The 13414-nt window shown below is 36.6% G+C and overlaps 1 protein-coding gene across 1 annotated transcript; it reads left to right on the top strand.

Moving 5' to 3' along the window:
• The first annotated feature begins 7919 nt into the window (after positions 1-7919).
• LOC131312849 (heavy metal-associated isoprenylated plant protein 7-like) lies at positions 7920-12908 on the top strand. Its single transcript, XM_058340844.1, has 5 exons — positions 7920-8180; positions 8391-8565; positions 9597-9793; positions 11782-11872; positions 12260-12908. Exons 1-5 carry the CDS (start codon positions 8172-8174, stop codon positions 12592-12594), a joined length of 807 nt encoding a protein of 268 aa, XP_058196827.1. The 5' UTR covers positions 7920-8171; the 3' UTR covers positions 12595-12908.
• Positions 12909-13414: the final 506 nt, after the last annotated feature.

The following is a 13414-nucleotide window of genomic DNA, read 5'->3' as shown; positions in this document are numbered from 1 at the left end:
TACTTTAACTAGTCACTTTTAAAATACTGTATCAGTCTCTCTATTCTAACTTGTGGTCTATTAATATATTATTTTCTTCTTCTTCCAAAACAAAATTATATTGAGATGTTATTTTTTTTATCTTTCTCAAATGTAATATTCTATAGCAGTCTATTAAAAAAATTAAGTGCTCCAATTTTTAATTTTTTGATTCGGTGTAAAAAATATATTTTTCTGATCATATTATTTTAAAGGGTCATAATTAATTTTTTATCTCTATGGCTCCCATAATTAAATATCTGCTCTTTATTTGGGACCCTATATTGCAAAAACTTGATTATGAGATTCCTAGAGATTAAAATTAATGATGACCCTTTACGATAAAATAATAAAAAAAAAAGTAAGATCTTCGCACCAGTTCAAAAAGAATGAAAATTGGAGCATTTAATTTTTAGCCATATTTTTTACTATATAGATAGTGTAAAAAAATCAAGTGCTCCAATTTTCAATCCATTTTGAACCGATTATTTTTCTGATCATTTTATTCTAAAATGTCATAATTAATTTTTATTTTTAAGGCTTTTATAATTAAGTTTTTGCTCTACAAGATCCCAAATAAATAATAAAGTAACAGATTAAAGAAATATCAAAAACTCTGTAAATCTATGAAACGAACTTCAAGAACTAGAGAGGGAAAGCTATGGTGAAGAGAGAGAAAAGAGACTTTCATTTCTGTATGTTTTTGTTCGATGATTACAAAGCAGGGGGAAAACCCCTTTTATATGCTCCTGATTACAAGCTACCAGTATTAGCCTTACTAACCTCAACTAATTAACAAACTAACCATACACCACTTAACGTTGACGTGGCAGAAGCTTTTTATTCTGTAGCTGACTTAGAAGAAGAGTGAGCCATGCTTGAGTTCAACTCCTTTACAGCCCCTGCAAACTCAAGGGTGGTTCACCTACCTTGAGTTTGGACTTGAGAGCTTGAAATCTGTGTACGGACAAAATTTTGGTAAAGATATCAGCTATCTGTTCCTCAGAGCAAATATGAGCAAGAACAATACTTTTACGAAGCACTTGCTCCTGAATGAAGTGATAGTCAATTTCAATGTGTTTAGTTCTTGCATGGAAAACAGGATTTGAAGCAAGAGCAATGGCAGACTTGTTGTCACACCACAAAATAGGTGGTGAAGCCAAAGAAACATGCAACTCAGAAAATAGTTACTGCAACCAAACTAAGTCACTAGCAGTATGAGCCATGGCCCTGTACTCAGCTTCAGTAGAAGACCTAGCCACAGTATGTTGTTTCTTAACACACCAGGATACAAGATTAGACCCAAGAAACACTCCAAAAGGGACTGTAGCAAAGTTAAGGAAATTGTAAAGTAGCGAGAGAGGGGAAGAGGCTGATGCATGGGAGAATTTGCTTGTTTCCTCTTTACTTTAACTCTGAAGAAGAAGTAGCGTGTTTGATGTGAAAGCTCTCAATGTAACTATCCCAAACTTTGCCCAAAAAAAAAGTTCTGACAATTACAAGTGCTATGATATTTGCAAAATTGCAAGTTGTTCTTTCTTCTTTTGGGCTGTGGGGCTGTCTGTGGGAATAGACCGCCCGCGAGGTTGGGCATTCGCCAAAAATTATTTCGACACATTTTTAGATTCTAACTTTTAAAAATTAATTTAGGATTTTTGTCAAAAATTATACATAACTAATTTTTAGAATCTAGAGAACCCAAAAAGGAAAGAAATTTTCAAAATTTCAACTGTGGGTTTGGGTAGCTTTTAGAATTCTGCAACATAAATTCTCAAAAAAATGAATGAAATTCTCATAATCTCTCAACTGCAACAAATAAGTATCTCAACTTCTACTAAAATCTGGAATCTAAAATCTGCAGTAGAATCTGAAGTTAAATTCTAAAAAATGTATCCACAGTTATCATAAACATGCCCTAAATTTTAAAAGGATGGGGCCTCGGCCTGCCATTTAATTTTTTTACATTTAGTTTGTAGAGGAATGCAAATAGTTTAGTTCAGAAATTTTTTATTAGAAAAATGTGTGCATGTTTTTTGTGAGTAAGAAATGTAAAGATATTGGTACTTGTTTTTCAAATAAGGAATGGAAAAAAATAATTGTTGCAATGTTCTTCCATCTATCATAGACCCCGCTGGACTGAAAATTATTATGTAGTCCCGGAGCACGGATAGGAGCACGAAATAGTATCCGTGCTCCCTCTCACATAAAATGCCGGACCCGCATATGATCTGTGGGTCCATCTCTTCGATCCCACATGCATGTTATGTGAGAGGGAGCGCGGATATTATTTCGTGCTCCGACACTACTAAATAATTACTCCCGCCGGACTCAAATCTTGGCTCTCCTCTGATTGGAAATAACATGTCTGGTCACTATGGAAAGAGACCTATTAATTTCACAGTTTTCACTAAGAAATACTACAAGTGAGTTTTAGCTATACAATTAATGAGATGTAGCCCGTGTAATTAGTTTTCATATTTTTCTTTAATATACAAACATAAAATAACTTTAATACACTAATGCATTGCCCTACTTATATCAATGTGGCAGGCTTAAATACTAGTAGTCCAAATAATATACGTGAACAAAGATACACAATCGTTGTCATGACGAACCATTATTGGGAACCAGGGACTTTGTAGTGTAAAGGTGCACTACAGGATTAATACAATTTGACCAATCTAAAAGTGTTTTTATGGTCTAGATTTGCTAAAAGTATAATACAAGTAAGTATCTTACTTGTAGGATACATTTTGAATCTAAACCATCAATTGTACAAACTGATGGCTCAGATCACCGACGACGCCCCTGTAGTCAATGTTCTAAATGGTGTTTGGCGGTAGTAGGGCGGAGACCCACCTCCAAGCGCCAAGCCGCCTAGGCGGCGCCAAGTAATTCGGCGGATTTTTTTTTTTTTTTAACAAACCATTATCCAATCAAACTATATTCTATGTGTTCATAATACAAGTTCAAACTTCAAAGTATAAACCCAAATGAAATTAAGTAGTAGCAACTAGCAAATAAGTTGAATAAGACAATAAGTAGCAGGGTTTCGCTCACCTCCCTCGTATTATTTTTTATATATATATTTTTTAGGCCGCCAAAAGCCTCCAAAGATGCCGACAATGCCACCAAGGCCGCCAAGACTGCCAAGACACCAAGGCCGCCAAGACCGCCAAGGCCGCCTAGGCGGCCACCAAGCCCGCCAAGGTCGCCTTGGCGGCCGCCAAACATTGTCAAACCTCCTTGGGCGCCAATCAAACGCCAAGGGCTATTGGCGTGGCGGCAGGGTACCTCCAAGCGCCTAGGCGGCCTCCCTGGGCGCCAAATCCCCGTAATTGATAACAATTAAATCCATGCCCATTGCCAGCCCCATGCAGGCTGTACAATTTCTAGTGGAGAAGGCCACTGATTCTGTTGGGTTTATATACAGAGAAAAGTCTAACTGCACAGGCTTTGAGATTGGGCCTTTTGACAATATTTAGACGTTTTTAACGAGATTGGGCCTTATTGAAGTTCGGCCCTTTATGCTTCCCTCTCTTTCATAACTATATCTACAACAATAATTTAGAATATGGGCTGGACTCCGCCACCAACCTAACTCAAATTTTGTTTTTCTAGAGGAATACCTTAAGTTTATTTTTTACCTAATAAAAAATTACTATGTGATTAATGGAATTCTCTGCAAAACTTGGCTGTCTTTTTGCCTAAAAAGTGAAGCTGTAGTTTTAGAATGGTTGTCTCATAGTTAATTTTCAGCCCTGTTTGACAACAATGATCAAGTAACACACACAAAAATTAATTTGTCATTAGCTTCAAACCACATCTCTCTCTCTCTCTCTCTCTCTCTCTCTCTCTCTGACCTTGACCGCTCGTTCTAATACGAATCGTTAATGCTGGGTGACCATATCTCCCTCAACAAATCACAAACATCTCCGGCCACCGCCAACGACCCACATCTATGCGTTGTCACCATTTTAAGCTTAATTCCGTCATGGTACCAGACAACTGGTGAAACATCTGTTCGGATACCTTTTCTGACAACCACCTTCGACCGCCATTGTTCATCGACTAATGGTGATTTTTATCCAGTTCGGACGGTGTCGGTTGAACAAAGAGTGAAAGACTAATGTAGCAATTTGGCTCAATTAAGCAAATTGATCGATGCTTGCATGTTAGGTGAGGGATGAGCCCGGCCTCGCATCTAACTGAAAGTCCACGGAAGGATCGAGCTAGTAGAAGGCAGGCCAGGTAATCTAACTGATCGAAAGTTACTACTTGATTCTTTTGTATATATAGTACTAGATGGGATGGGATGGCCACAAGAAATTATATATATATATATATATATATATATATATATATATATATATATATATATATATATATAATACTACAAGTTACGGATCGAGCTAGCTAGCTTTTTATCACATTGTCTAGCTATCGGGACCAGTAGTAGTGTTGATATCGATCATGTCTATCAGGACTTTGGGCGAGTGCTGTGGCTTTTTCCTTTTGGGGTTCTTGAATCAATCAAGTATATACATGTACATCAGATATTTCAGAATCTAACTTTTGCATCATATATCCACACACAATTATGCGTATGGGCTTCCATTCCTTGTCTTTTTTTTTTCATATATATGCATGTAGTTTTGGATAATTTATTGCTAGTTCCTTGCCTTAATTTGTCAATATTATTCTCTCTGTTCGATCTTAGATTTCAAGTATTGTATTTGTGTGTACAAACAAGAAGAACATAAATGACAATCTAGGTAACACGGACACTTAATTCATCGGAGCTTGCGTACCGGGGGTGTCAGACATGTGTCGGACCCACACACTCTTCAGATACGTGCCCGACACTCAAATTCAAAGTGTTTTATTTTTTCTCAATGTTTTTTTTAGCAATCTTAGGATACTTTTATATATATATATATATATATATATATATATATATATATATATATACAGTTATTTTCAAATAAGGAGGTCCTTATTTTAGTTAAAATAAGGACCTCCCCATTTCTCCCATTTTTCGATTGAATTTCGATGATCCGAGCCGCTCAATATGTTTAGAACGTGATTTTAAAGGTACACGCAAGAAATCGGCAAAAAAAATGACCGGGAAGGGCTTGATTTGAGCAGTTTTTATTTGAACCGTTTGATAAAAACATAACAAAAGTTGCTCGGATGAAGCCCTTCCCGGTTTTTTTTTTTTGCTGATTTCTCGCAAGTACCCTTAAAATCACGTTCTGAATACATTGAGCGGCTTGGATCATCAAAATTTGATCGGGAAAGGAAGGTCCTTATTTTATTAAAATAAGGTGGTCCTTAGGAGAAGGGGACTCATATACAGTTATTTATATATATATATATATATATATATATATATATATATATACACACACATACATACTCAAGACACACGCAAAACAAGTTCAAGGTCTTAAAAGAAAGGACATATATATACATATAGAAGAATTTTCAAGTGAGAGATCCCTCATTTTGTTAAAATGAGGGACTTTCATTTTCCGATCAAATTTTGAAAATCCGAACCGTTCAATGTGTGCAGAACGTAATTTTATGGGTCCCCGCAAGAAATCAGCAAAAAAAATGACCGGGAAGGGCGTCATCCGAGCAGTTTTTTTTAACCGTTCAATGAAAACTGCTCGGATGAAGCCCTTCCCGGTCATTTTTTTGTGCTGATTTCACACGGAGACCCTTAAAATCACATTCTGATCACTTTGAGCGACTTGGATCATCGAAATTCAATCGGAAAGGGGAGTTCCGCATTTTAATAAAATGAGGGATCCCTCACCGGAACTTAACTATATATATATATATATATATATATATATATAACACACTAATTAAAACTTAAGGAACTCTAATTAAAACATGTGCGCAGATGATGGTTACTTGATAATAACGAAACATATAAATGATAAATTGATAAATTTTTTAGTTTCACAATTTAACTAAATTGTTTTCCTCAGACACATTTACTTTCCAATCATTATCTTCTCATTTGATGATACATGATCTCCATGCATAAATACTACACACAGTACTGATCATCCATATATGTCCATTAATTCGTGTGAAACATTTCTATCAGGGCAAAATTGGAGATTCTTTTGCTAATCAGACACAACTTGCTTGCATGAAGACAGGAATTCCTCATCAATCACCTTTCTTTTTTGTTTCCCCTTTTCATCCTTTTTCCTTTCATTGGAGACTCGAGATGATGATGAACAGAAAGCTTATCGTAACACGCGTCAAGCAATGAATGGATTTCATCTCATGGGTCCCAACCAAAATTCCCAACTTTCTCTTTTCAAAATAATGAGGCATCCTTAGGCAGCGAAAGGGTTATCACGGCTGATTAATGAGTTTGCTTTTCACACAATAAATCTTAGTTTGATCGTGATTCTTGAAGTCAGATGGCAAAAAAATTATTATTTCTTGTGAACCCTATCGTACCGGTATGGATGACGTGTCTTTAACTAAACCAGAGAAGATATTAGTTGAAGTGTGCGTTAGCTGATCCGAAAATTTTGACAAGAGAAAGAAAGAAGGAAAGATAGGCATCCCCTGGCCGGCCATGAGTTTATTTTCGTCCATATGATAACTGGAGGAGGCTTGGAATCAAAAACCACTGGGCTCCACCGCCAAAATAATTCATATACTTGCATATACGCTCATTGAGTGAAGAATAATTCCATGCCCAACAAAAGTGGTCTTCCTTTTAAACCAAAATAATTTGAGATTAGTAGTTTAATTATTTACGTGCACAAATTGTGCGAGGTCTGCGTGGAACACAAGAATATTACCCGTCCTGGACCAATGACCTGTGCTGCCCTAAACCAAGATTGGCCATGTGGCTCGCGGCCTAGCGCAGTCTTGGCTGAGGATATAAGTGGGAGAATTGTTAAGCTGTGAAGAATTGATCGTTTCTGAGGTTTCTGAAAATCCCTCCCGCACAACAAAAAAAAAAAAAAAAGCGACAGTGAGTTGTCACTGAGATAGGTGAAAAGCTGTCCCTAAAATTTTTTTGCAACACAATTTTAGTGACAGCTCAGTGACAACTTTTTTGTCACTATTGTTCATTTTTTTTTGTATTGCCAGGCGATTTCTGAAAATTTCACCTGGGCGGTCGGGCGCGAGAAAAAATGCGCGTTCCAGTATTATTTAGAGTTTTCTAATGTATTAGTTTGCTTAGGCAAATTTCTTAAGTCAGAACCACGTATATCGCGTGTCTCACCTTTCAATTCGATTGCTTGTTTCTTTTCCTTGCATGTGTGTTTGTTCTCTTGCCCTAACAAGAGCAGATCAAACCTAACGTAAGTTCCGAATACAATAGAAGAGGCGTTTTTATTTAGTCTAGCTAGTCTAGATATTCGGCCCGGTGAATTAAGAGTATTTGTACCCATGAGATCAAGACCGTTCGGGATATCAACGCCAAGCATATGCTAGGAATTCTTTTTGAAGAGGTATATGCATGCATTTTCATTTGCATTCATATATGTTAGAGATCTTTCATGCATCCATTGAATTTCATTGTCCAGATTTTTCATGGTGAAAGCACATGTTCTTGAATCTCAAGGCTATGGGTAATTTTCATCATTAATTCGTCATATGTTAAATGGTGGAATTGTGTCGAAAAAGGGTAAATCATTAATTACACGTGTACGCGCGTTATACGTCTGATAAAATAAATATAGTACGTCATGGATCGATGTGCTTAAATTTCATGCAGAAATTTAGAAGTAAATGAGTTGTTTGTCCTATTAGCTAGCTAGTTTGATGATGTTAACAGTACTACGTACCACGTATGGTAAAATTATTAGATGCTGACTCAGCATGAAATGAAAGACGTTTGTCTAGCTTGCAATATCAGATTTGCAGTATCACCCCTCCCCTGGCCTGCTTAAATGTTCGTAATTCTTGCCCCTATAGAGAGGGAGAGAGTTTGTGTGGAGAGAGAGAGAGAGAGAGAGAGAGAGAGAGAGAGAGAGAGTAGGAGGAGGAGGAGGTCTTCAGTGTCTCCTAATATATATATACTATAAGAGATTATACTTGTATATACTCAGCATCGATCTTAGGCTGATCGAATTAAGTAGCTAGCTAGCTAGCGTACTTTGGAAGATATGGGCGAAGTAAGTGATTTCTCTCGGTCTTGAGCTTTTTTCACTTGACTAATTCAAGTGGAGTAGTGTCAGGTTTCTAATCATAGATGTTTGGTTTTATATTTAATTTAAGTTTTAATGTTGGACTAGCTAGTACTATATATATATATATATATATATATATATATATATGGAATTAATTAATGTCTTAAATTAATGTTTGTTTGGTGTGAATGAAAGGAAAACAAAGAGGAGGAAAAGAAGGGAGAAGAGAAGAAGAATGAAGAAGAAGGTGGCGAGAAAAAGGAACAAGATAAGAAAGAAGAAGATCAGCCCCAGGAGATTGTGGTCAAGGTTGATATGCATTGTGAGGCTTGTGCCCGCAAAGTTGCCAGAGCTTTGAAAGGATTTCAAGGTCATTTTTCTTATATATACTCCAATTAAGTACTGCTCCTTTAATTTCTTAATGTGTACGTTGTCGAGGTCATTTCCACAAATGCTAGCTAGCTAGCTAGCTAACCGGTAAATTAATGGTGATGTTCTTGATGCAACAATATCTAGAGTATCAAAGAGAAGTACATACGTTACAGAAATTGGGTGTGGTGGTCATGAATTTTTAAAAATTAATTACTTGTACCGCAAAAATAATTTTAAGCACTTGAATAATTATCATAGCAGTAGTTGAGAATAATAGGCCCACATGGTTGCGATTTTCTAATCTCTGTAACTGTATCAACTCCAAAAATAGCTATCTTTTATTAACTAGTTTGCCTACATAAACTTGGTTTTCCTTGTTTACAGGGGAAGGGAAAGAGGGTTTTTTTTTTTTTTTCCCCTTGAAAAACGAAAAAATAAAACGAGTTTATTGTGGTAAAAAAACAGTAAAAAGTTGATTTTGGGACCAAAGTTGATACTATAACTAATAATTGTATCACATGTTAATTACATGTCATTAATTACTTCGTCTATAAGTAGCAAATAAAATAGTAGGTAAGTTGTAAACCTTTGGACTATAGAAACAAAGATTGACCGGTGGAGGAGATCTACGCATGCTCAAAAAGGGAATTGACAAAGGAGATACTCCATCAAAAGATAAAGCGAGAAAGAAAAAAAAGCTAGCTTTAAGAACCCAAGGATTTTTGTTCGGTGTTTAAGCCCCGAGATTAAGAATTTGTCCCCTCTTATGTTTTGATCGAAATTTATTAGGTGCAATCAACTCAGATCTTGTGAGGTCAATCCATACATGATTTTATCCGATTTTAATCGAGTTCCCGCTAATGGAGAGTGAAATCAAACTGATCACCTTTGAGTTATCAAAAAATAAAAAGAAGGAAATCTCTAAGCTTACAAAAGTACACATTTTTAACCCTAACATAGTCATGCAACAGCTAAAAAAACATGGTATTAAATGGGTTAAATTTAAAGTATACGGGAGCAAGCATGCAGGTGTGGAGGATGTAACGGCGGATTACAAGGCTAGCAAGGTAGTGGTGAAGGGGAAGACAGCAGACCCTATAAAGGTGTGCGAAAGGATTCAAAAGAAAAGCCGCCGGAAAGTTGAGCTAATTTCACCTTTACCTAAGCCCCCTGAGGAGACCAAGGAGGAAATCAAGGAACCGCCAAAAGAAGACAAGAAAGAAGAGGTAGGTATTCATATCTTTTCCATTTACTTACCGCCCAAAATTTAAAAATACCGGCCTCCGGCCGCTCATCCGCCGCTGCTAATTGGTTTTTTAGCCCCGATATCGAGTAGTACAAAAAACACGCACATGTATCTGTTGATTGCCGTTACCTATCGATTTGTAGCCTTTTTTCTGCCCACTTCAGAAAACCATTGGCAAATAATTGACCGTTGTAACTGTTTTAAGTGCTTGAGGGCCAAATATGATTCGTAAAATTTTAGGACCACTGTACCTAATTTTCGCTGCACATCATCAGATACAACCCTGCTAACGTTGCACAGTTACTGTTATTCTCGGCTTGCTACCGCTATTTAAAACCTTGCTTAGTACTACAAAATAATGCACCGTATTTGTTAACTTTACTTATATAGTTTGTCGGTTGAATATGTTGTTGTGTTTTTTATTGTTACCACCACATGCAAGAAAGTGAAGATAAAAAAACAAGTCTCTGAAATTAGGTAGGGACGGCATTAATAGATTTTAACGCAGGTTGGCATTTTAGAGGGGCCAAGCCCACCCACCCACCCACCAGCAGCAGAAATATTTCATCAGCCATACATGTGGGCCTAATATATTTAAACATATATATATATATATATATATATATATATATATATATATATATATATATAGCAGCAGTTGCAACTTGTGACTGCTGTTTTGCTGCTGACATGAAAGCAACATAGCATGTTATATCAATCAGGTGGACACCCAGTGTAATTGGAGTAGTGTCTGTCACTGTACGTGGCACATTTTACTAGGAAATTTGAGGACCATGCATGCATGACTCATAAACCTCAAAACTGAACTTTCACCGCCCTGGCCTCTGTAACCGTGGTGGTGGTGGGTCAAGGTGCCTCGTGGGTCTGCATGTGATCTCTGCTCAATTTACCCCACTATATTGGAAGAATAGTACTCCTGCATGTACTGGAAGGGAAAAACAAATGACAGTAGAAAGGGGAAACACTCGCACATATTAATTAGGTGATCACTCATTCCGTGTATATGCAACGTGGAATGGTGTTTCTCAAACATCTAGCTCCTGATTCCAACGAATCCTCTGGACTAGGCTGACTATGGGCCAATCTTCTTTGGACTGGCGGCATGGGCTGACCTGATGTCCTGCATGGGCTTTTCTCTGTTGAGTTTCAGGTGGTTCCTAACTCCCAGGCCTTGGTTGGATATCCATCCATGAATTCCCTTTTACGCTGTCATTTAAGCGTCTAATAGTCCAAACTTAAAGATATATATACAGTGAGATTCCATATAACTTGCACTAATATTTGTGATGTCCAGGACTAAACCAGGTAAGTATATATTAGCTCCCTGTACCTGGTGCAGATCCTGTGGAAATCGTAGCCATTTTGGAAAGTTATGATAAAGGACGACTTTAAAGTGAAAATTGATAGGAGTCTGATGTACGAATAAGGTCTCTCGATCTGTTGCCGCATTCAGAGATGCATGGTTGCAATCGCATGGGCACTTTGTGATTCAACATCGCATATATGTCCTGGAAAGATGACTTTATAAGCTGGTTCACAAAATCCAAATGTGACTTGGTGCGTAGGTAAATGTGACTTGGTCATATTATCATAACTTCGGCCTGTGAATTAAAGTGCGTGGCCGATATAAATGTGTTATCACCATAATGTTAGAATGCAGAAATCCAGAATTGCAAATTCGTTGCAAAGAAGAGAATTTTGTTTACTAAGAGGTTGTTGTTCTGGAAACAGAGTAAAGATTCTGTGATGACTGTTGTTCCTTTACCCAAGCTGTTGAATTCATGGAGGCCAAAAGTAGTAATCTCGTTCAAATTTTTCTGTCAGAATTACATTCTTGACTGTTCAACATCTTACTTTGAAGCATTTTGCTGCCACCAAGGTCAACAATTTTACTTTAATTGGATTGTATGATACATATAATGGATTTGTTCTGTGATTCCTTGGCAGCCTCCTGCTGTTGTAACAGTTGTGTTGAAAGTTGGAATCCATTGTGAAGCATGTGCTCAAGATTTGCAGAAGAAAATCCGAAAGATCCCAGGTATATATACAGAGAACACATTTGCCTCATCTCCCACATTCTCTACTTAACTAAACAAGATCATGTTACATGGTGGTTTCCATTTTCTTTTTGGTCACCTTTCAAATTCTACTATTACAGATAAGTATAGTCCAACTGTACAGATATCAAGAAGAATAAACTTATTTCTAGGCCGCTCTTTTGGATAAATATAAATTGCATCAAATGACCAAGAAAAATCTTTGGCAAGATACCAAATTGAGTCGCTTTGCATGTTCGTTGATATTTCCATTCATTCCAAATATTCATTAGTGTCTGTTTCTGTTCATCATTTAGTACTTTCAAAATAGCCTGAGAAAACCAATCAGAAGTTTGTAAAAAATTTCAGCATATTGAAACGTGTTTCAGGAGTAGAGTCAGCAACTGCAGACCTAGCAAACGATCAAGTAATTGTGAAAGGTGTCATTGATCCCGAAAAGCTGATCAGTGAAGTATACAAGAGAACGAAAAAGCAAGCTTCGATTGTGAAGGATGAGGAGAAGAAGGAAGAAGATAAGAAAGAAGGAGAAGACAAAAAAGAAGATGAAAAGAAAGATGGGGAAGAAGAGGGGAAGGCTGGAGATGATGACAATAAGATGGAGATCAAGAGAAGCGAATACTTAGCGCCAAAGTACTATTCGGAGTATTATTATGCCCCTCAAATTTTCAGTGATGAGAATCCGCATGCTTGTTCTGTAATGTAAAACTTCAGTTACTGTGCTTCCAGATTAGCTACCTTCTGCAATTTCCATGTTTTTACGCATGGTAATAAGATGCATGGTTCTTAGGCAGGCAATTGAGGGTTTATGCTATATTTTGCTTTCTTAAATAACTAAGTCCCATTTCATGAAATGTAGATACCCAAAAAAATCTGGGTAATAAGAGCTGATTGATGTTTTGGTAGCCTGTAGATTAATTGTGATGGGTTGAGATTTCCTCAAATCTCAACGCTATAATTGCAAGCTTCAGATTTTAAGTATGTACTTGTAAGGTTGTTTAAAAAGTTCCGGAGACCAAATTTTGGTGCATAGACTACAGTACGTAGATTCAAATTCACAGACTCCTCCATCAAATGCCTAAGCAAAGGATATGTTATTATTTTAATATTAAATTTTTGTACATCTTTTGGTGCTAGACTTTTACAAGTCATGTGTATATCTATGTAGGAGGCTCTTATCTTAGCATTTATTTGGATATCCACTTGGAAGATTAAATCTAATCTTGAGATCACATCATTTAATTGGATGTTTGGATATCTATGAGCAAATCTATGAGAATATCTAGTAAATCTAGAAAATTTAGAAAGAGTTAGGAGTATATCTATCCATATATAGCATCTATAGCATATCTATCAATATCTAAGTGGATTTAGTCATTAATGAAAAGATATAGTTTGGATTCTTTCTTGCCTATATATAGCATACATAAGTGGTTTTGTAAGCAAATAATAATACCAAGACTTGTCCAAAACACTTAAGCTTTTCATACTTAATTCTTCCTTCTATTTTTGTTCTCTCAAAACCA

Source organism: Rhododendron vialii, chromosome 13a (assembly GCF_030253575.1).
Source record: "Rhododendron vialii isolate Sample 1 chromosome 13a, ASM3025357v1".
NCBI classification, from domain to species: domain Eukaryota; kingdom Viridiplantae; phylum Streptophyta; class Magnoliopsida; order Ericales; family Ericaceae; genus Rhododendron; species Rhododendron vialii.
The sequence above is the reverse complement of the archived record's forward strand: the minus strand, read 5'-3'. Positions and strand labels throughout refer to the sequence as shown.